This window comes from Grammomys surdaster, unplaced genomic scaffold (genome assembly GCF_004785775.1).
Source record: "Grammomys surdaster isolate TR1022 unplaced genomic scaffold, NIH_TR_1.0 363, whole genome shotgun sequence".
Taxonomy (NCBI): domain Eukaryota; kingdom Metazoa; phylum Chordata; class Mammalia; order Rodentia; family Muridae; genus Grammomys; species Grammomys surdaster.
Genome location: NW_021604782.1, coordinates 13,686,138 through 13,708,252, shown reverse-complemented (window position 1 = coordinate 13,708,252; position 22,115 = coordinate 13,686,138). Strand labels below are relative to the sequence as shown.

General features: G+C 42.6%; 1 protein-coding gene across 2 annotated transcripts in view; it reads left to right on the top strand.

Annotated features, from left to right (window-relative positions):
- The first annotated feature begins 1,124 nt into the window (after positions 1-1,124).
- The window catches only part of Astn2 (astrotactin 2), a 931,927-nt gene continuing 910,936 nt past the window's right edge, over positions 1,125-22,115 (top strand). For both annotated transcript variants that reach the window (XM_028779954.1, XM_028779955.1), the window contains exon 1: positions 1,125-1,602. In XM_028779954.1, coding sequence (XP_028635787.1) covers positions 1,125-1,602 — 478 coding nt within the window. The remainder of the gene's footprint in view (positions 1,603-22,115) is intronic.

Genomic DNA, 22,115 nt, shown 5'->3' with positions numbered 1-22,115 from the left:
TGTGTGTGTGTGTGTGTGTGTGTGTGTGTGTGTGTGTGTGTGTGTGTACACGCGCGCATGCGCCATGAGCAGAGTTGCTGAGTGAACAGGCCTTTCCTGTGGGAACTGGGAAAGGACCCAGAAGCCTAGGGAGCCAAGAAAGGTCTCTTCCTAGCACCCTTTTCAGGAATTTCTCACTGAGATTAGAAGCAGCCAAGTAGAGCTGCTCCAAGCTTGGAGCAGAAATGCAGAGGAAGAGTTCCTGAGTGGGCTGCCTGGCCTGCACAAGGCAGCTAAGGGCCAGAGCAGCCCAGCTGGAGTCAACTGCTGGGGAAGGAGTTAGAGGTAGATGTCCAATGCTTATGTGTTCCCTAGCCTTCAGTACAGAAACCCAGAACTGCATGAAGAAGTGAGGTGTAGTCCTCCTGGTAGTGAGATTTCAGACACAAGGTCTGGGCTAGCCAGCAGCCCCCAGCTTGGGGCTCCGTCTCCCGATCAGCCCTGGGGAGGGCTTCCTGATGCCCGAGGGAACTTATTTCAGAATATAGAACAGGGTCGAAGACTGAAAAGACTTATTCTTGAGATTGATGTGGGGAAGAGAAAGTTATCTTGGCTATCCAGAGGAGCACTCAATCTCCAGGAAGGCCTGGCCTTGGACAAAGCTTGGATAGGTGCTTTCCCGGGTGCACTGGAGCTTGCGCCAAGGGTGGGGTGAAGCTAAGGTAGTTGATTTGACTTAAGAGAGAATGGAGGAGATGAAAGGGGGGCCCCTAAGTGTAAAGAATTTTCAAGAGGGGTGTTGGAGCCAAAGAACCCTGTGCAGGAAGCTTTAAGGGAATCCTGAGAAAGGGGAGGGAGCTACTGGGACCTGTACGAAGCCGGGCGGAGCCTCCGAAAAGCATAGGGTCCGCCAGGGGAGCGGGCGAGGGGGGGGCCGGCGGCGGGGCGCGGGGAGGCGGTGCGGGGGGGCGGTCCAGGGCTGATCGGGAGGCGGAGCCCCAAGCTGGGGGCTGCTGGCTAGTGGCTCTCTAGGCTCCTTAGCTCGGGCGTCCTGGTTCGCTTCAGTGTCCGCTGTCTCCACCGTTGCTTCTTCTCCCTTCCTCTTCACCGTCACCACCGCCCGCAGCACCGCAGCCCCTCCCGCCATGGCCGCCGCCGGCGCCCGGCGCAGCCCCGGCCCCGGCTTGGGGCTTCGGGGGCGGCCGAGGCTCGGCTTCCACCCGGGGCCGCCGCCGCCACTGCCGCGGCCGCTGCTGTTGCTTTTTCTGCTCCTTCTGCCGCCGCCGCCGCTGCTGGCCGGCGCCACCGCCGCCGCCGCCTCACGGGAGCCCGACAGCCCTTGCCGGCTCAAGACTGTCACAGTATCCACGCTGCCCGCTCTGCGGGAAAGCGACATCGGCTGGAGCGGTGCCCGCGCCGGGGCCGCGGCCGGGGCTGGGGCCGGGACCGGGGCCGGGGCCGGAGCTGCTGCCGCTGCCGCCGCTGCCGCGTCCCCGGGCTCGGCGGGCTCAGCCGGCACAGCCGCGGAGTCTCGTCTCCTGCTCTTTGTGCGTAACGAGCTCCCCGGGCGCATCGCGGTACAAGATGACCTGGACAACACCGAGCTGCCCTTCTTCACCCTGGGTAAGGGTAGGCGCCGCACACAAGGAGTCCCAAGAAACCCAGAACCCCTAAGTGATGCCGGACGGGTGGGGGCGCCCTGGGGATCTCCGCTCCAGGCTGCCCCGTCAGGGTTGGCAAAGGGCAGCCGAGGGGCCCGGAGGGCGCACAGGTGGTTGTAAAGGAGTGTGGGGCAGGAGGTCTTGGAGCGCGCGCTCTGGGAGCCCGGGGGCGTGCCAAGGATCCCGCAGCGGGGACCAGGCTCTCAGTTTTACAATCGGTTCTCTGAGCTCCGCCCCTTGCATCCCAGACGCAGGAGACCCCAAGTCGCTCTGTGTGCTCTCACCAGGGACTGGGCAAGGAAGACACTTGTCCTGAAGCCAATTCACGGTCAAGCAGCCCACTGCTCCATTGGACAGCTCCCGTTGTCTGCCCCCTCTTTCTGGTCTCGAGTTGTGGATTATGCGCTTCCAGACAGGTTTTCTTAGGATCAATTCAGAGTAGCTACATGAATAAGGAAAGACACAGTCCTCAAAAGCTCTCCCCTCTCATGGGCTTGGTGACCTTGGCTAAGTCGCTTCCTTTCTGAGCTTCGGTTTGCCCTTCTGTAAATTGGGGTTGGAGTCGATTGAGTCGATGTTTGAGAACTGGGGTTCTGAGCCCAAGATCTCCACTTTTAGATTCTCCTTCCATCCCCGCTATCCTTATCACCGTCTCCTTTCTCCATTACTCTTAGTCGCGAGTAAGATTGTCATGGCTGTTCACTTACTGGATTAATAATTATAAAGGCAAGAAAAAGGACTGAAGAAGAAACTGATGGGGGTAGGGGGCTCAAATAGAAAAGTTAATCAGAAAGTTCGCCAGCAGCTTGCAGCCTGCTGATTCCCAGCGCGAATCCCGGAGGAGTCGGCCCTTCCGTGGAGCTGTAGGAAGCGCGGCTGATTTCCCACCCGGGTAATTGATAGCTTAATTATCTCAGAGAGCATTTACAAAAATGTTGTTCCCCTTAGCTCTCCCGCACTCACTGCTCGCTGGCTCTCCCCTCCCCTCTTGGGGGCGCGGGGCCCGATTGGTTGTCGGAGTCAGGCCAACAACAGTGCAGGAGAGGCGCCAAGGGCTCGCGTGGAAATGTTTCTGCAGGATTCTTGTTTTAGGGGGAGGGGGGTCTAAATCTTGTTCCAGTGTCGCGAAGTGGCGGGCTTTAGTGGTTGGCATACTTAGGAGCCAGCCTGGAACCTCCGAGGTTAACTCTTTGCTTTCCGGAAAAGACTGAGTAATGGACTAGACTTCACTCCTCTGGGAGCCCTGACAGTTTTTGTATTTTCTAATACCTCTCTGCTTTCCCTTTCATTTACCCATTTGAGCCAGCACTAGGTTTGGAGGCACTGTGCTTTTCTGACTAGCTGTTACTTGAGTATGTGGAGCTTTCTAGAGGAGGCAAAGCAGGAAAACTACTGGTGGGTTCCCAGGAGACTTCTGGTGGCAGTATGTCAGGAGTGTGGCATAATCTCAATCTCTCTCTCTCTCTCTCTCTCTCTCTCTCTCTCTCTCTCTCTCTCTCTCATGCAAATCACGCATATACACATGCAAACAAACTCACAGTAGTCTTTCTTCTGTGCACCCATGCTGCTCACATCCAAGAGAGCAGAGAGCGGGTACAGGATGGTCTAGGTGGAGTTCTTGAGGGCACCAAGCTCCCTCATGATCAACATTAACTCTCCTTGAGTGTGTGTAGGTGTGTTCTCTCCCAATATACAAAAAAACGATCCTCACCTATTTTAATCATGTCCCTTTACCTCCATTCTGAACATTTCTCCGCTGAAAGATATTGTGAGATGCCAGGAGTGGAGATTCTTCTGAATATCCATCCAAGTGAGAAAGAAAGAATACCTCCACTGTCAGTCAGAAATCCAGAGCATTGCAGTTCATGAAAGATGTGAGGATCAGGACCAGCTAGCTATAAAGGTGCCCCAAAATTCCTGGAGCCAACAGTTCGTATCATTTTAAACTGTGGTTTTCAAGAGTATGTGTGCCTCAGTAAGAGTCAGCAGAATCCTGAAGCTGGAAGTTTTGGGCTCCTCAGAATAAGATTGAGAGTCCCTGATACCCTTCATTTGGAGCCTTCTGCTGATGCACAGCCAGGAGCTGGGTGACTGGCCACCTTCTGCCCCCTAAATGGCCTGATACTTGCCTCTTTGGCTGTCCTAAGCTTTTCTGGACCCACACAGGGAATTGGGTTCCCACCTCCACCCCTCTTCCCACCCCAGAGTCCTGCATTGGCAGCTCAAGAGCTCCTGACAGGGATTTGGCTAGCGAGGTACTCAGCAGATGGCAGGGTATAGCAGGAGCTGTGTAGGGAGACGTGGGCTTTTTATTTGTGTTGGTCTTAGACTGTTTGCATGTAAACATGGAGTGCACAATGAGCTCTTAGAGGGCCAGGCTGGCTGGCAATGAGGGCTGGTGGCAGCACCAGGAGGGGGTGGGCAGTGTGAGTTATTTATGCTCACCTCTTCCGCAAGCTCCTAAGGCAGCCTCATTGCACCTCTGGACCTTTATTCCTGCAGTCTATCATTTGCTTCTGGACTGTTAGGCTAGATGTTCACCACAACTTTGTCCTTTTAGGGAGGGGCAACATCTGTGTGTACAAAATCGGGGCTCAGTCCTGCCACTAGTGGGGAGTGTGGAACCACCACTAGGGGATGATGCTGTCTGACAAAGCCTTCCCTGCCATGACTTGGGTCCTGGACTCCTAGTTGCTAATCGTATAAATGGCTGCAATAAATACAAAACTCTAGCTAGGGACCCCTTGTATAATTCTCTGCACACATTGCCTAGCATCCTTATTCACTGGAGTCATCTTCTCTTAATCCTTTCTGCTTGTTTTAAATTGGACTTAATAGTTTTGCTATTGATAATTCTTGAGGGATGGAACTCTCTTTCTTTGGATCACTTCCCTTTTTTTTTATATCTGCATTCTCCTATTAAATCAAACCTGCTTTTTGTAGGAGGGAGTTCATTTTAGATGTGAAAGATCTCCCACATTTCAATGTCTGGGCCTCTTATTTTGAATCTGATTATGTCAATGGCATTGACAAAGTAAAATGTCCCTAAAAGTGATCAAGGAATAGCAAGTAGTTGTTGAATCTTTAATGTCATACTGAGAATTTTATTCTTGCTATGTATTATTAATTCACACAAAATAATATGGGGTACAAACTACTTTAATCCCATTTGATACATGAGGATGCATTCTTAGAAGTTCCAGGAGAAAGTGGAACTGTAAGTAAGTGTAGAATTGGAACTGGGATCCTCATCTCTTGGGTGCTTATATTCTTGGCAGTTGTCAAGCTGGCATTCTGAACAAAGTATGCTATTTATACAGGACAAGGTATTGGATAGAGAGACATTCTAGGCATCAGCAAGAAGAAAAACCATCTTTGTAGGAATCAACAGTGTGTCAGTGAGCCAACTAGGAGGGTTTGAAAGTGATACTTCAAATAATCAAGTTCTAGGACTGTGGGCTGTCATCAACATACTGCTCCATGAGGGTGGAGATGATGTGATATCAGAGAAGAAGGGCATATCTATAGATTTGAGGAAATTTGTGGCCACTTTCTGTAGCAAAAAAAAAAAAATGAGCTCATGTGCACTGAAGATTGTTGAAGGACATCTGAAGGAAATTTGAGTGCTAAATAGCAAGGAACTTAGTGCAAGAATCTAGTACTTTCTGCCATGGCTCACTGTGACCCTGAATAGGTCATTTATCCCTCCAGAAATTCAGTTCTCTGTGCTTTAATATGAGCGTGTAGATGAGCCCTAAATTAATTCTTTAGTGTAAAGCTTCTATGAAGTTGACATGCTCTGACCTACTCTGTCACTTTGACTCACTTCTGTTTTCCATTGTTGGTTACAAGGGGGTAAGGTAAGGATAGAAGGGCTTCTGAGGTGAACCTGTATGTCATACAGTCCTTGTCTACTGCTAGGTAACCCTGTGGTCTGCACCTGAATTTAACTTTCACGCCCATGGATAGAGAGAGATTGTCCTTTCTTCTGTTCATGATAGTCAACAGTCCACACTATTTACAATCTGCCCTGATTTAACCAAAGGAGAACAAAAGGTGGTAAAACTGATTAAACACCATTTCTGCATAATTGACTCTACCGTGTAAACCTGAGAGGACAACAATGCAATGTATAGCCAGTTGGGATATGAAGAAAGACACAGACAGTCCTTTGAGTCTATCTTTAAATGTACCTGGATGAGTATGTCTGGCAAAATTCTCATACTAGACCCCTGAAAGAATGTTCCTTGCAAGAAACTCACCAGCTTAGGTAGAAGAGAAACATATGATATAAAATGCTAAGGTGATCAGTCCAGTGGTCAGTCCAGTGACAGTCTCTGGAAGTCTTCATAGAAATTGATACTCAAAGGTAGGTTAAAGGACTAGGCACCTAACCGAGGGTGGCTGTGAGCAGAGAATTTAATCAGAGAAAAGTTCACAGAGGGCTGAAGAAGTTTCCTTCAAATGTCACTGTGCACAATGAGGAATCTCTGCTTTTGTGGGTAGTCTTATTTTAAAAATGTCCAAAAGGCAAAGATAGAAGGTAGAGAACAGGCCGAGGGAGCTGTCCAACAGCTCATGTGCTGAACCCAAGGTTATAGTACAAACATGCTGGAAGATGATGAGGTCACTGTTCACAGAGAAACTAGCAGCTTTTGTTCAAACATTATAAAGAGGACATATGTCCATAGAGACTATGTGTCTGTTTTTATGTCTGGTTTGATTCTAAAGATCCATACCTTAATTTGGAAGGAGAAACAATGGTTACAAGTGAGCTATGTCTCCTAAAGAGAATCCTGACTCCAGAATATTGGTTAATATTGATTCTATTGTTCAGTTGTGAGAGATTCTGGTATGGAAAGGGGGAAGAACTTCTCAAAATAATGCTATGTTTCAAGCAATGTTTGCACTCTATCAATTACTAGATTAGTCTTACTTAAGTGATATATTTGGGTAAGAGTCAAATTTCAGTGTCCATCCTGCTATGATGCAAAATATTTGTAAACAGATTATTTTTTTTAAGGTTGCAGGGGAGCAGGGCTGTATTAATGGAGTTCATAATTTGCATGCTTTCTTTCCTTCCTTTTCTACCCTTTTTCTTACACTCCACCCAACATCTTTCCAGCTCAAAGCTAATAAAACCTATTTAACACTCAAGGCAGAGAGAAATCTGTTGTCTTCTCTCAGAGAGCACAATATTACAGTGAAGGAAGTAGGGTAGAGAGAAGGGAAGGTTCCTTTCCTCTTCAGTCCAAGCCATCCAGATTTGATGTCTGAGGTGCTTTATATGTGTGTGTTGCGGGGTGTTGTTGACAGAAATGATATAGCAGATCTGTGCTGGCTTTAGTGTCACCCAGAGCTTAACTGTGGTAGGAACTATGACTAGCCTTCTTGCAAATCTTGCTTCTCATTATCTTGTTTGATGTACCTTAGGTCTTATCTGATTTCAGAGGACATGGGCATGTGTTTTGAGAGTAGGGCTGGAAACTGGCAGTGACCTCGTAAGTGATGTCCTGAAACTGTTATCATGTTGTCTCCTTTGATTACAAACTGTAGGAAGGCATTGAATCCACTGTTTCTGTGTTAGGTACCAAGACTGAGGCCTAGTCAAAGGAACAAGTCAAGGCTACAGATCACTGCTTACACCAGGACTCTTAAATTTCACATCCTGTCTCATAATACTGGACCTCTTAACATTAGAGGACTAACTTGTATGCATCTCAGTGAATGTAGTGTTGTTGTGCATCATAAAATATACTGGATTTTTCTCCTTTTCTGTCATAAAAGTAAATAAATATAACCCTTAAGGGGGAAAAAAACCTCCTTAGGGAAATTGAATTTGTTTCCTGCCCAAGTATCCAGCTGGTTGGCTCCATTCTCTCGATAACAGTCTTGTAAGATGGTTGATTTTTATCCTGGAAAAAGGGCAGTTTTTCTTAGAGGGTGATCAGGAGAGGTCTTATCTTCCCTAGAAAACAGGAATCGTCATATTTCTAGTTGGGTTGCAGCAGGCACACATGCTTGGTTTGCTATGCTGACAATTCTCCTAGTTCTCTTACTGACCAGCTAGTGGCAACAGAAGATTAACTATGGTGAGAACTGGTTTTCCCTTCCCTGCAGCAGAGCAAACAACTCTCTGCTACATGAGGAGTCAGATAGCAATGCTTGGCAGGACTTTCTCTGCTTGCTACTACTCACTGTCTGCTTTCAACTGCTTTATTTCCACTGTCTGTAAGTATTTTGGACAACAACCTCCAGAAAGACTCCTATTTAGAATGGAAAAAGGATAGTCAATGTCCACAGAAATGTTAAGTTCAAGACTGAGATATCTGTAGTCTCATCACTGGCACAATAGAATGTAGATTCAGCCATGTCTATAAGCTGAAATTTGGGAACGACATTATACAAATGTAAGACTTTAACCATAAGAGGAAAGTACTTCCTCCATTACATTGCTAAGGACACTTTGGACTCAGCAACACTTAACTGTGCTACAATTTCAGCATTCAACTCACTTGTTTGCCTTTAGAAGTCTCTTTTCTAGATAGTCTTTCCTATCCACTTATTTTTATAAATACCACACAAAATATAATAGTTCTTTTCATCTGACATTTTGCTTTTGCTCTTAGTCACCTTAGTTCATACACCTTGTAGTTGTGGAAGTCACAAGATCATATTCTATTAGATTGTCCTATAAGAACCCTTCCCATTCAATCTACAAGTACCTTTCCACCACCCTTAGAAAATTCCTTCTCCCCTTCCATATAAGACTGCGATCAAATGTCAACTTTTCACTGAAGACTTTCCTGGCCTCTTTGCATTAGCACTGAACAGTCCCTGTCAGTATAAAGACCATCATGACAGCAGTGAGTCTCTGGAGAGCTATCAAGCACCTTTGACATGCCTGACTTCTCTGGGATCATGGGATATGTATGAGAGTCAATTACATGCACCACTGCATTCAAGAGGCTTATCTTCCATCTGCATGCGTGCATATGAGTATGTCCCTGTGTTCAAGGACAACAAAGTTATATGTGATAAGTAAATTCTAAAGTATAAGAAAGATACAAGTTCTAGAAAAAGTAAACAAATGGAAGAAGAATAAAAAGATTTCAGAGTTCTGAGATGAGGGACTTAGTTTTAATATAAAATATAGAGTGAATAGTTTCTGTATTCCCCCTGAACACCCACACTCCAGTGTCATTCTTTTCCCCACATCCTGCCTTTCTGTGTTTATAACCCCTGTGTGAATGAATTACGATTTGAGAAAAAATAAATAAATTATTTAAAAAAAGAAAATGTGAGATTGGAATAAAGGTTTAGGAGAAATGAATTATTATCCAAAAAATCAAAGAATAAATTTCCTAAGCAGAGAGCAATCCTTGAAAGACCCGATTCAGGAACACATCTGGGTAATTCAACATACAGCCTAGGATAGTCAATAGAGTTGGAAGGGGATGGGCAAGGTGGTACTCAGGAGCCAACTCACATAAGACCTGAGTGGTCTCTGTCAAGATTTTGGCTTTCATTCCCTGTGCCATGGGGTATGCATGATCTTAGGTGAAAGAAAGACAAATTCTCACTTGCATTTCAAAGACTTTATGCACTTCTCTGTGAGAAGAAGGGATGGAAGCAGAAGGACATAGGAAACTGCTCAGATGAGAAAAGCTGATGGCTTGGAGTAGAATTAGAGCAGAGATTACAGTTCATGTTTCCTTGCCTCCCTTGTGATACTTTACTGTGCAATCCTCAGCAGCCAGTAGAGCTCCTTCATTTTCCACTATAGTGACTCACTGTGTGCTTGGCATGGCACAGTGTACAGATTAGATAATGGGAACCTCATGCATGCTATATCTCATTTCTAAATCCACACTGGAAAACCTGGAGAGGTGTTTCCATTGCACATTTCCCTTAAGATTGAGGTTAAATGGCACCTCTTCCTACATGAGGTTCTTTTGGCTGAGCTCCAAGAATCTTTTCCACTGTTGTTTTCTCTCCCTTCATCTGATTCTGATGCATGTACACGATGTATAACAAGACAGTAGAATTTGAGGAAATAGAGCTGGAATTTTGTATGGGCCTCATTTTAAGAGTTTGGAAACTAAATAAAGCATTAGATCTGTGTCTTATGGCAAGTTAGGAATTGACCACTTCAGAAGAGAACATATTCAACATGTTCTCAGGTTATCAAGTATCCGAGGTAGAAAGCAAGATGTCTTTGTGAGTCAACGGGAGGGTAGATGTCAGATCCTATATGTACTGACTTCTTAATCCAATGTGTTATCCTCCTTCTTTAGGGAAGGGCAACCACCAGACAATCAAGGATGAGAGGAGTAAAAACCTAGTGGTGCCAAGTAACTAACATTATCCTAGAAATTGTGACTATCTACTGAGAATGATTATGCTCTATGTAACGACTGCCCCCTGCTATTGTTTTATGTGTTCCAAAATGTTGAATGACAAATGTGGTTTGTGTACATCCAAAGCAAGCATAGATCTAAGAGAAGGTAAGAAACATACTCAAAACTGCTTAGGTATTATAAAGCTATAAATTCAGTTCTTCCTGGCTCTTCTGGTTCTGCATTTTCTCTGCCTTTCTCAATGCATGAAATCTGGGGAACTGTGAAATTGTGGTCTCTTTGCCCACCCTATTCTTGCCACTTCTCATTACCAAGAAGTTCCAACCATTTCTCATATAGGAGTAATTGTGTGGCTGTCTTACAGGCTCAGGAGAGCACCTTGTTTCTGTGCTCCATGTAGCTGAATTAGCATCTCCATAGCACTCCTTATTACACACACACACACACACACACACACACCTCTCACACACACACATGTGCACACACACACAGAGAGAGAGAGAGAGAGAGAGAGAGAGAGAGAGAGAGAGAGAGAGATCAGTGCTTCTTTGCCATGAGCATTGAGCCTTGTTTCATATTCTCTGGATGTTCCTGCATAAACCTGATTGGAATGCAAACTCCATTTCCTTTGTGTCTTCTAGGGCGCATCCCTCCTTTCCTCTCTTCTCTCTTCCCATCTTCCCTTTTTGCCTCATCCTCCAGGCCCTTCCGTCCTCCCATTCATAAGGAATGTCCCACTTTTATGCTATATGTAGCCTTATAGAAGACTTTTGATTTTGTTCTTCCAGGAATTTATAGAAGTTTGATGTTCTCTTTCTAGCAATGGCCAGTGTGTCTGATATTGGAGGTACATAGTTGATTTTTGGCTGGCTACACTTTGTTGTCACTCCTCTGTTCAACTCTAATTTTGAACTTTGTTTAATTCTTGTACTTTTTAACAGTATTATACAATTTTTCTACTTTCAACCTTGAAAGTGGGATGTATGCATTTTAGGCACAAATGATTACATATTTGAATGCTATAAACATCAAATAATGCATGCTCTTCAAGAACATTAAAATGAGATAATATGCCTTTTTTTGAGTTCCAGACAAATAGATCCTTCATTGAATTAGCAAGGAGATATTCATCTTTCAAGAACCTTTATTGAATACAGTGCACCTCTGATGGAGAGGCAGTGATCTGAAATGAAAAATGTACCAGTTTTGGGCATCCAAAACCTGATACAGAGTCTCCAAGGCACTCATGTCTAAGCTAGGACATATATATGTTATCTCTGTAAGTCAGCCTCTGCTTGCTTATCAATAAAGTAAGTGAACTACAACAATCATGTGTGTGGGTTTCTTTGCTCTTTCACTTTGGTGAACTCTCCATAAGTTAACCATTAGTCTGGACCCAGCAGTGTGTACAATTTTTACTTACACTAAGCTTTATGATTCTCAAAGAGATCCTGAGTGTCCAGCATAGCCCAGCATATTTCATGCCACTTTGTCATCTGGGATATTTATTGCTTTGTTTTGTTTTGATTTTTGTTTAGGGGAGATGGAGGAGATAGAGGTCTGAATAAATTATGAATATAGACTCCCCTTATTCTCTTCTCCTCTTTCTATGTCTGGATTCACTGCCTATGCCTCTCCTCTCCCTCCTTCATCCTCCCTCAGTAAGGCACAAAAGCATGAAACTGGCCATTGATCTCTGCCAGCTAAGGGGAGGTGGTGGCAAGAGGGAATTCTGGGGTTGTCTGAGGACACTTTAGGCAGAGAAGCAGTGAGTCTAAGGCTGGTGAGTGTTGGAATAGCAGGTGGGGGATATTCCTCTGCCTTCTGGTGGTGGTGAGCTGACAGAGCCTTACTCTCAAGCATGCAGAGAAGTCACGAGTGGCTTTGCAAGCAGCCTAAAAGGAAAGGAACATTTCCATTAGCAGAATCAGCAGTAAAGAGATTTCCAGTCACAGTAATAGCTGCATTTGGGGGAATCATTTCAGTGGTGCTTGTGGGTGGAGGAAGGAAGCCAATGGGATGGCAAGGAAAGGCACAGGGGATGTTTGCTCTGCTTGATGGCTTAGTGAAAGCCAAGTGTCAATGGAGGTGTCAAAGTATCTATCTAGTAGCACTGATCCTTTGACCAGCATTCAGGACCTCCTGATGCCTTCCATATGGACAGCACTCCATCTGAGGGATGCTGAGGAGAATATGCCTGCCTAGTATGTGTGCTGTCTTTATTCCAATTACCTGGACTTCTACTTTCAAGATTTTCATAGTCAGAAACAGCTTCCTGAGCTCCCAAGATTTGTACAGGGAAAAGGATTATGTAAGTCAAATTTGAGTCTGTGTGTGTGTGTGTGTGTGTGAGAAGTTAGCATCTCTTGTGAATTACAGTTTAGCCCAGTGTCTCAAGACAAGAATTTCTGGGGTAAGAGGGTCAAGTCAGCACAAAGTGATGACTATATGACATATTCCTGGGGTATGGGGGAGGAAAGTCCTGAGATGTCCTGGCTTATGCTTGACTTCAGCTGACCTTCTGATGTTCCTTGCCTCATCTGAGACCATAACCTCACTGATGATGTAGACATGGCTGAGTTATTGACCTTAGGTTGGGAGTACCACTCCCTCTCCTCCTAGAACATACTTTATCACTATTGTTTCTTCAAAGATGTTGTGTGTCTTTCCCGTCCCTTACACTTAGAAAGAATGTTTTCCCATGGGATGCTTATACCTGGTAAGATTGCTACGTGCAGCAATAACAAATCAAGGTGTTGAAATAAGCTAGATGTTGAGTTTGATGAAGGAAGGATGAATATTCATTTCCGATAAACAAGTCACAGGCAATATTTGGAACATATCAATGGTAATATTGTCTCAGTAGTTACCTAAAATCTAAATAGGAATAAGCAGAATGTATCTTAGAAACGTTAAAGTTTGGTGTTTTTATTCCTGTAGGAGAATACAGTGGCATTATTGGATTTGATCCCTAAAAATCACTTAATCTGTGCGTCCCCATCTCAAGAGATCAGTAATCTAAACTAAGGAATTACTTTCAATCCTTCCCCTTGCCTCCTGTTTTTGTTTGTTTGTTTTTGTTTTGTTTTTTAATCACCCAATCCTCTAGAAGAATTCACTTGTAAAGTCACTTTCGAAAACTCTCTTCTTATAGTTTCCAATGCTGTCATCGTTCTTCCAACAGTACCCAGCCCAACATTAGCCTCCCCACTGGTCTTCTGATACTTTCCCTTTCTTTTTCCATTGCAGCTCATGGCTTGGACCAAAAGCAGTGCTTTGCTTGGGTTTGAATGGCCTGTAATCTGATAGACTTATCAGAAATAAGGCTGAAACAGAAGCAAAACAACATGTATGGATACTTGATAGTGATATGGTACTGTGATTCCTGTTGACCATAAAAGTGCATTTCCTGGGACATAGCCACACTCATTTGTTTCTGTGTAGTTTGTGGTCACTATGGCTCTTTGGTGGCACAGTGTAATAGCCACAGAGAGCACTTGGCATATAAAGCTGAAAATATTTACTAATTGTCTTTTATGTAAAAAGCTGACCACCCCACACTGCTGAGTAGCCAGAGCAATCTTTTCCAGGATGCAAATTGCTTCTTTCTACTTCCTTGTTTAAAGCCTCCAATTACTCTTCAGATAAAAATCCTAATTCCCTTTCAAGGTCCACAAAATCTTAAATAATTTGCCTTCTTCCCAGTTCATCGACTAGTGTTTTTTCCTTGGCTCACAAAACTCAGATATTACTTCCTTTAAGGTCTTCTCCGTAGTCAAAATAGTACCTGTATTCATATCCTTCCCTGTATATATGTTCTATACCATAAAAAGCCTTGACTCAGCAGTTTCCAGGGGTAGAAAGGATTTTGTTTGTCTTTTGCTTTTTGAGGCCTGAAGTTCAGGACACTGTATGTAATGTGTACTGTCTAAAATATTCAGGGATAGGGTAAAGTTTCTGCATACCAGGGAGCCCTGTGGATAAAGGCCTCATAAAACCCAGTGAGTGGGTGATGAGGTCATGTGCAGTTAGAAGTCTTGAGTTGGTACCCATTCTGCTTGATGTTACTATAAAGCCTCTCTTCTTTCCTGGGCTGCCTCTGTCTTTAATGTGATGTGATTGAATGAAATCATCTGTGAAGCTCTTCTCAGTTATAGGCTTCTGCAGCAGCCCTGGAGGGAGAGGGTTCCCTCTGAGAACTGCTGAGGCTGGAACTGCAGCCTGCCTGAAGCCTTAGTCCTTTCCCGCTTTGCTTCCTTTATGAGCCCTCTAAGATCAAACCTTCCACTCTGAGCCCAGGTGTGACTGGAGTTTTCAAGTCCAGTCTCACTAATTTGTGGGAAAACCTTCTTCAGTTTTGTTCCTTTTAGCTTCCTCCAGGGAGGGAGACGGAAGAAGCTGACCACTCAAAGTAACCAATTACTTGTCTGCCAATACTGGGCTTCCTACTGTGTCTCCCCCTTCACCTTCGTTCTAGTCTTTGTTCTCTTGGCCTCTTTAAAACATTTCTCCAAACTCTAGAGGCCTCTAGAGAGTTGCTCCCCATTCACCTCCTTCCTTGCTTCCAGACTGAGAACAGAAGGTCTCTCTCACAGGACAGCGGGAAGCAATATTGTGAGGAGAGGTGGAAGGAGAGTGATCTGTAAGTAGTGGGGGAGTCTGTGGCTTTGCAATGGCTGCAGCAAGGATTAGAAAGTATAACAGGTTCTGTAACTCTGAGACATATACACTCTGACCGCTGAACAGAACTCTGGTTCTGCTTCTGCATTTGCTCTGTGATTTCACATAAATGACAGTCCCTATTTGGATCTCAGCCAGGATTAAGCAAATGTCAAGAGGCTTCTCTTCTTCAGGGAGTTGGGGAGGATTGGGCCACACAGAATATTTTATCAGGAGAAATCCTCCAGGCTGCTCCACTGCTGCTGCTAGAATTTCAGGTGCCTGGAGTGGTGCCCAACATGTAGTTGACAGTTCATAAATGTTTGCTGAGAGAAAGAACGAATGAATGATGAAAGGAGAATATGTGTGGTCATACTGTCGGTCTCCACTTCCGATTCCATGAGATACATTGCTATTCAGTCACCTAATCTCACCTCCAGATGCCTTCTGGATGTAAGACCTCATCATTCACCAGTCAATCGAAGTTATCATGGGTAATGAATTTAATTCACATTCCCTCAACTAAACCAGCTTACCCAAGGACCCTGGCTTCCTTGCCTGAAGCTTACTTTTTCAGACCTTCATCAATTCAGATCCTGTCCTAGTCAGGTTTTCTATTGCCTTAATGAAACACCATGACTGAAGCAACTTGGGGAGGAAATGGTTTGTTTGGCTTACTTTTCAACAACACCTTTCATCTCTGAAAATAAGTCAGGACAAGAACACAGAGAGTCCAGGTACCCAGATGCAGGGCCTGATTCGGACGCCACAGAGGAGAGTTTCTAAGTGCCTTGCAATCCATTGCTTGTTCCATTGCCTTCTTAAAGAATTCTGAAAAAGAAGGCAAGGAGCAGCCTCACCCACAGTGGGCTGGACATCCACATCAATCAGTAATTAAGAAAATTCTCTACAGGCTTCTTTATAGCCCAATTTCGTGGAAGCATTTTCTCAATTGAGATTTCCTCTTCACAGATGACTATAGCCTATGCCAAGTTGACTTAAGATTAGCTAGCCAAGACCTTGTACCTGAGTCCCTGGAGTCTAGAAAATGCATGGAGCTCTGAGTCTATTGGGATAACCACATTTGCACATTTTGATCTTCAAGACTCCTTTTTTTTTTTCATGAGTATTTTTAGTATTCCCTTATTACAAATGAAGAGATGAGATAGACATTCAAAGATACCAGGTCCATTACATGGGGTCATATAATAAACAGTATTTGCTGCTTTTCCTTTGAAAAGGAATCTTCATATCACAGTCATGAATAGGACTCCAGAACAATGATATTGATAGAAGATAGAATTATCTAAGAATTAGTGACTGTTGGATACTCATCCTTAAATGGAGCATCCATACCATCCCTTCTAAGTTCTAGAAACATTGTGGATAAGAGGGTGGAAATAAAGTAAGAACCAGAGGTTGGGGAAGATTGCTGTGAAGTGTTGTCTTCTTGATATGGCACAGTCATTACCCTAATTAAATTACAGAAATTGTGGCTACATCCATAAGACCAATCACAAGCCTAGTCCCATCATCATTTTAGTATGGATATGGGGGTGGGTTCCCTTCTTAAGGAGCCATTGGCAACTAATGATTATTGGGGGAAGGAGAATACTTTTCTTCAGTGGTATAGCCACTGTTAAGGTATCTATGCTTCAGTAAATAACTCCCATTCATGACCATGGGAGTAACTGTAATTAAACTGGGTAACTCAACAAAAGCAAATCCAAACAAAACTGACTTAGCAAAAGGAGAAGGTCTTGATGAGAGGAAGAGAAAGATCAGTGATAGATAGTTCTATTGTAGTAAGAGAGGGTAACTCGGGGTAAAATAGACAATGTACATCCTATAAACATATAAAAGTTATAAAATAGTAAATTATTTTTTAAATTAAAAAGAGTATAACTCTGGTTATAGAAAATACAGCCAATGCTACCTAAATTCATATCTTTTGCAGCAAGAAATAATTACGAGATATGGATGCTTGTCAAAAATTCATATTTGTCCACTTCTAAGATTTCTCCTATTACTTATATTATATATAAAACATATGTTTTTATTTTAAAACATTCATATCTCATAACTATTACCTTTTTTTCCTTTTGCTTCTCTAAGAAACAGCTCCTAAGTATATTGTATGTTCATTCAGTACAGACATCCTCATTTTCAAGGTGTACTGGTTAATTTTTTTATTAGTTTGACAGGTGCTAGACTTATCTGGGAAGAGGAAACATCAATTTAGCCATTGCCTCCATTGGATTGGCTTATACAAAAGACCGCAGGGCATTTTTTATTTTGATTAATGATTAATGTGAGGTGGTCTAGTCCACTGTGACTTGTACGATACTTGGGCAGATGTTCCTGGGTTGTACAAGAAAGGTAGCTGAGCAAGCCATGGACAGCAAACCAACAGTAGCACTTCTCCATGGCTCTTGCATTCATTCTGGCCTCCAGGTTCCTGATTTGCACTCTTAACATAGGTTCCCTCAGTTATAAACTGTGATGTGGAAGTGGAAGTGAAAGGAACTCTTTCCTCCTTAAGTTCTTTATGGTCTCGCTTGATCTTTAATCACAGCAATAGAAAATAAACTAGGGTACAAACGAATATGTTTCTCTCTCTTACTAGTTTATATAGTCCTATGATTCCATGTCATTTCTCTTTAGTATTTGTAATTGTAGTAGGTAATGTTTATTGCATTATTACTCTTAATTCTTAATATTAACACATAATAACAAGGAATACAAGCATGATGTAGCCTTCATGAAATATAGGAATACTATAAAAGTGAGACTTTCCTACAAATTCATTCCCTAGAGTTGGCTATGGTGGATAGCTTGCTGGCATTCATTTAGAGGAAATAATTGCCTGAAAAACCATCTCTATCTCTAATGCATCAACAAAGGAAGGGAGAATGATGCAAGTTCACTCTGCAATGTTCTTGCAGGCAGTTCCTGGATAGGAAGGAATTCTTCTTTAGTAGGAAAATGGCTTTTGAACTGGATTTCATGAAAAATCAGAGGAGCACATTCTGCTCTGTGGCTCCATGAAAGAAATTCTCTCCTTTTATCTGTCTCTAACACTGGGATTCAAATTTCATTTGGGCAGAAGTTTCTGTAGCTCAGAAATACACTTTGCAAGCAGCACTTCCTTTAAACCACAGTATTAATACCCACTCTACACATAGCATATGCTACACTAGAAAGACAGTAACTGAGATTTCTGTTGTGTTTTAATAAAAAGTTTGCATGGCCAGAGAAAGTTCATAGACAATCTTATATTTAAATGAATATATAACCTTAACTTTAAATTTTAAAACAAGGAATATTAGCTTACTGTAGAGTTTGTACAGATCATGAATACTAGAAAGCATGAGTCTGTCCTCCAACCTTATTTCTGAAAGGTAATTATGGTGAGTAAATTGCAGGAATCCCTTTGGAACTAATATTTGCCCAAAGAGCCATCTTTTATGTAACAACGAAAGAGAAGCAACTCATTCAATGTCACTATACCTAGCTAGCTTTATTAGACGATCTTGAACATGCTAAGGTACCAGAAACCATCTTTAGTTTTCTTCCTTTTTTCAGTAAGTTCTCATTTATTGTACACATACACACACACACAAAATCATATATATATATGCATGTGTATATATACATGCATATGTATATATGTACATATATGGGTGAAGTATATTTATATACCCCATAAGTTAGCTTAGTGTTTTGACCAAATATCCTACAGAAGCAATTTCAGAGAGGAGAGGTTTAATTTGACTCACAATCTTGAGTGTACATTCACAATGCCAGAGAATGTACCACTTCAGTGGTGACTGAAGTGGCTAGGTCTATGTTAATGGGAGACTGTGATACAGCTAGTTCACATCATGACTGAACAGAAAGCAGATAGTACTCACAAGAGAACTATAACTCATAAGAGGCCTGACTCCATGAATGCCTTCTTCCATCAAATCTCACTTCTTAAATGTCTCATGGGACTCAAAACAGTACCACCAGCTGATGAACACTACTCTAACACTTGAGACTGTTGGGGACGTGTGTGTGTGTATGTGCAAATATACACACAAATCATACATATATGTACAAATGATTAAGAGACAGACAGAAGGGGAATGTGCACTGTGGATACGATGATTCTTCTGTCTGGAGAATTAAAATAAGAAACTGAATTTTGGGAGAAAAACCTGACAGAAAGGGAATGATTGTCAAGAGTTCCTAGAGGGTATTTGATTTATGATTGATAAAACCCTTCTATTTTCTTTAACTTTTTACTTAAGTGGGAAGGCAGACTATTTTGAGGGGAGCTGTCTGGTTTAAGAGTGAACCCTTGTCTCTGAGGTCATTTGGATTGGGAGTTAGAAAGTCAATTAAAGAAGAGAATCATAAAAAAATAATAGATGCACATTAAACATGTCACTTTAATGTGGAATACATAAATGAGCATACATTTGCCAAGTTTGGGATGGAGGCATTAGGTCTCGTTTTGAGTCTGAATCCGCTGGTTGTAGTTCTGGCCCATTTTTCTTGCATAAACCATGTTCATAATGCACCAAAGACGATCTGCAATCTCGGTTTCATTAAAAGAGACTGAGGACTTAGATGCTTGCCAAACCATTCTTTTAGAATTTTATGATTCCTTTCTAAATCTTTATAGTTGTCATGCCTGACCTAACTCACTAGCAGTATTTAAGTAACTTTGGCTTTTTTAATACAGTAAAATCATCTTAGTCTCATAGAAACTACTTTATTTGACTGTTCATAAATTTTTAATTTAGACTCTATTTCATTAAAATTTAAAATCATAAGAAACACAATGAGCATAAATAGGTTTGGGAAACAAACTGGTTCCCCAAGGAGAGTGTATGTAGTGGGCTATAACTCACCTGATGTTAAAATCCTTAGAGCACTGTAGACAGAGCCCCTCACTAGTCTAGCCCCTCAAACTTTAAGAACTTGGAATGTTCTGCCTGCACTTCCAAAATTTGACCTTGTAACATTGTGACATTGTTATTTTGAAAGTGTATGCCTGAAAATTGCATAACTGAGTTTAAAAAATAGCAAAAAAGTAACCTCACAATGTTTCAAGTGAGTTTATCATTTGTGTTGGGATAAACTCATAACTACCCTAGAATGCAAGTAGATGCAGGCTATATACACCTGCCAAGGATGATCCAGAGGCTAAGCTGACTGCCGGTGGAGACAATGATGAAAGAAAGCTTTATAAATATATTTGATTTTTAGAAATATGATGTAGCAGTCTTAGCCCCTTCGTACTGGTTTTCCTCTAACTCTGATGTTAAGAAGAGGAAATAACACCTCAGAGATGAATCAGAAATTTAATCTCTGGCATCTTAAGATTCATGAGCACCTCTCCCACTAACCCCAACCCCCACATGCTTTGTATTACTCAGAGGTTGCTCTCTGTCATCTTGCATTTGGATGGTCTTGAGGGATGCATCATAATGCTTTCTCTGACTTTTGAATGACAGAACAGTGATGGAATCACAGAGAACCTAATTCATGACTGCCAGGGCTCCCAAGGCTCTTCCATACTAGTCTGCTGGCTGTGTAGATCAAGACCAAGGCCAAAAGAAGGTTTCCACCTTTCTGGAAGGCAGTGGAATGAGACTCCTTATTACGGATATGAAATAAGAGATCTAGATTCTTTAACCTCCAACATATTTCCTTTGATCCTTACCTGTAGGGGAAGAGGTGGGCAGATGATACAGGGGTAGTGTGAGTGTGTGTGTGTGTGTGTGTGTGTGTGTGTGTGTGTGTGTGATTTGTGTGCATGCTGCCAAGAGTTCTCCTGTTTTAAGAAGTGCATAGTATAATTCAAAACTCATTTTGGGAACATTTTACTCCATAAAATCTCTTCTAGTAAAAATGGCTTAGAATTTCTTTTGATTTCTCCAGCATATGTTCTTTAAATACCTCGTCATCTCATTTTTCTCTGACTTTCTCTTTTTCGGTTCTCTCACCCTTTTCTCAAGGACCCTGCCCTAGGGTCTTCTGAGGGGACTCAGCCAGTGAAGGTGGTCTCCAGAGAAAGGATCCTGCAGTGTAAGTTAATAGTTAATGGGCTGGCAAATGATTGTGACGATGCTTGCCTTTCTTGGATGATTCCTGTGCAAGGATATTAGCTCAGGAAATGACTTCAGGGATCTGGCTACTCAGTGGTAGTTACAGGTTTAGAAGCCATTCTTATTTGGGGCAAAATAAACTCTCTTATGATCTTTGTTGTGCATCCTAATAGCAGCTGCTTTGCTTTCCTGGCTTCCTTCTGGTGCTCCCAGTCTCTTCCAGTACAGCTCCAGTGCCTACTTTAAGAAGGTACACCAAATGTTGCCTAGTGAATCATATTTGCAGGTTGTTTCTCCCTTGCTTTGACTCTCCAGTGGCTCTCCAATGGCTATGGGATTAAGGGTATGTATTTTGGAATCCAAACTCTCTACAAGAACCACATCTGTAACTGTTCTCTCGCATAATTGTCTGCTTATATTTCAGCCAAAGTGGACTTTTAATTGTTTGGGGGAAATAAGCTGTCTTTTTACAACCATGTAAGGATGTCTTTGCCTACATAAATTTCTGTTTTGGAAATTTATTGATGAAAATGTCCATTACTGGTCTCTTCCTCTCCTAATTAAGTTTTGTACATGCTTATTTGGGATACATATATGTTTTAAAACCCATCTCCTCTGTTGAAATATTGATGCTCATTTTTTTTATACTACTCTACCTGTCATAGTGTAACACTATATACCTTCAGTGACTGAAAAATTGAGTTTTAGATTTTGCTTAATTAATTATGATCTTAGTAATAACCAAATGTGGCCAGTGGCTTTCCTACTGATCCACAGAGCAGAATGTTCAGCTGGGTACCTGCGGTCATGAGATCCTCAAGGCAATGGAAGGAGTGTTGTTCTTTTGGTCTTGTTACCTTGAAAAAATATTTTACTAAATAGATGTACATAAATGTTGGTAGAACTGCTTTTTTTTGACAAATGACTACATAACTCATAACTAGCAAAGATCTAGTTTTAAACGCAAAGCAATTGATTTTCAAGCATACCAAGGTTTGCTAATAAAAATACCACATCACAAGATTTCATTTACAAAGTCTAGGATGTTTTCTAATCTGGGCTATCTTATATTACTCCATTAATCATACTCACCAATGAGAACTCGAGGCCCCTGATGGATCATTTCTCAGTAGTTTCTTGATTTCTGCTCACCTCCTTTCCTGAAACTCTGCTCTGCTCACTGTAGCATCTCAACCTTCAGATAGACACGGGTCCCTGGGAGCCAGAGGAGTGCAGATGAAGCTGTCTGGCATGAACACACAGGTTTGAGCTTCTGTCAATGTTTCATGGAAGATTTATGAGAATTTCAGAGAGAGAGAGAGAGAGAGAGAGAGAGAGAGAGAGAGAGAGAGAGA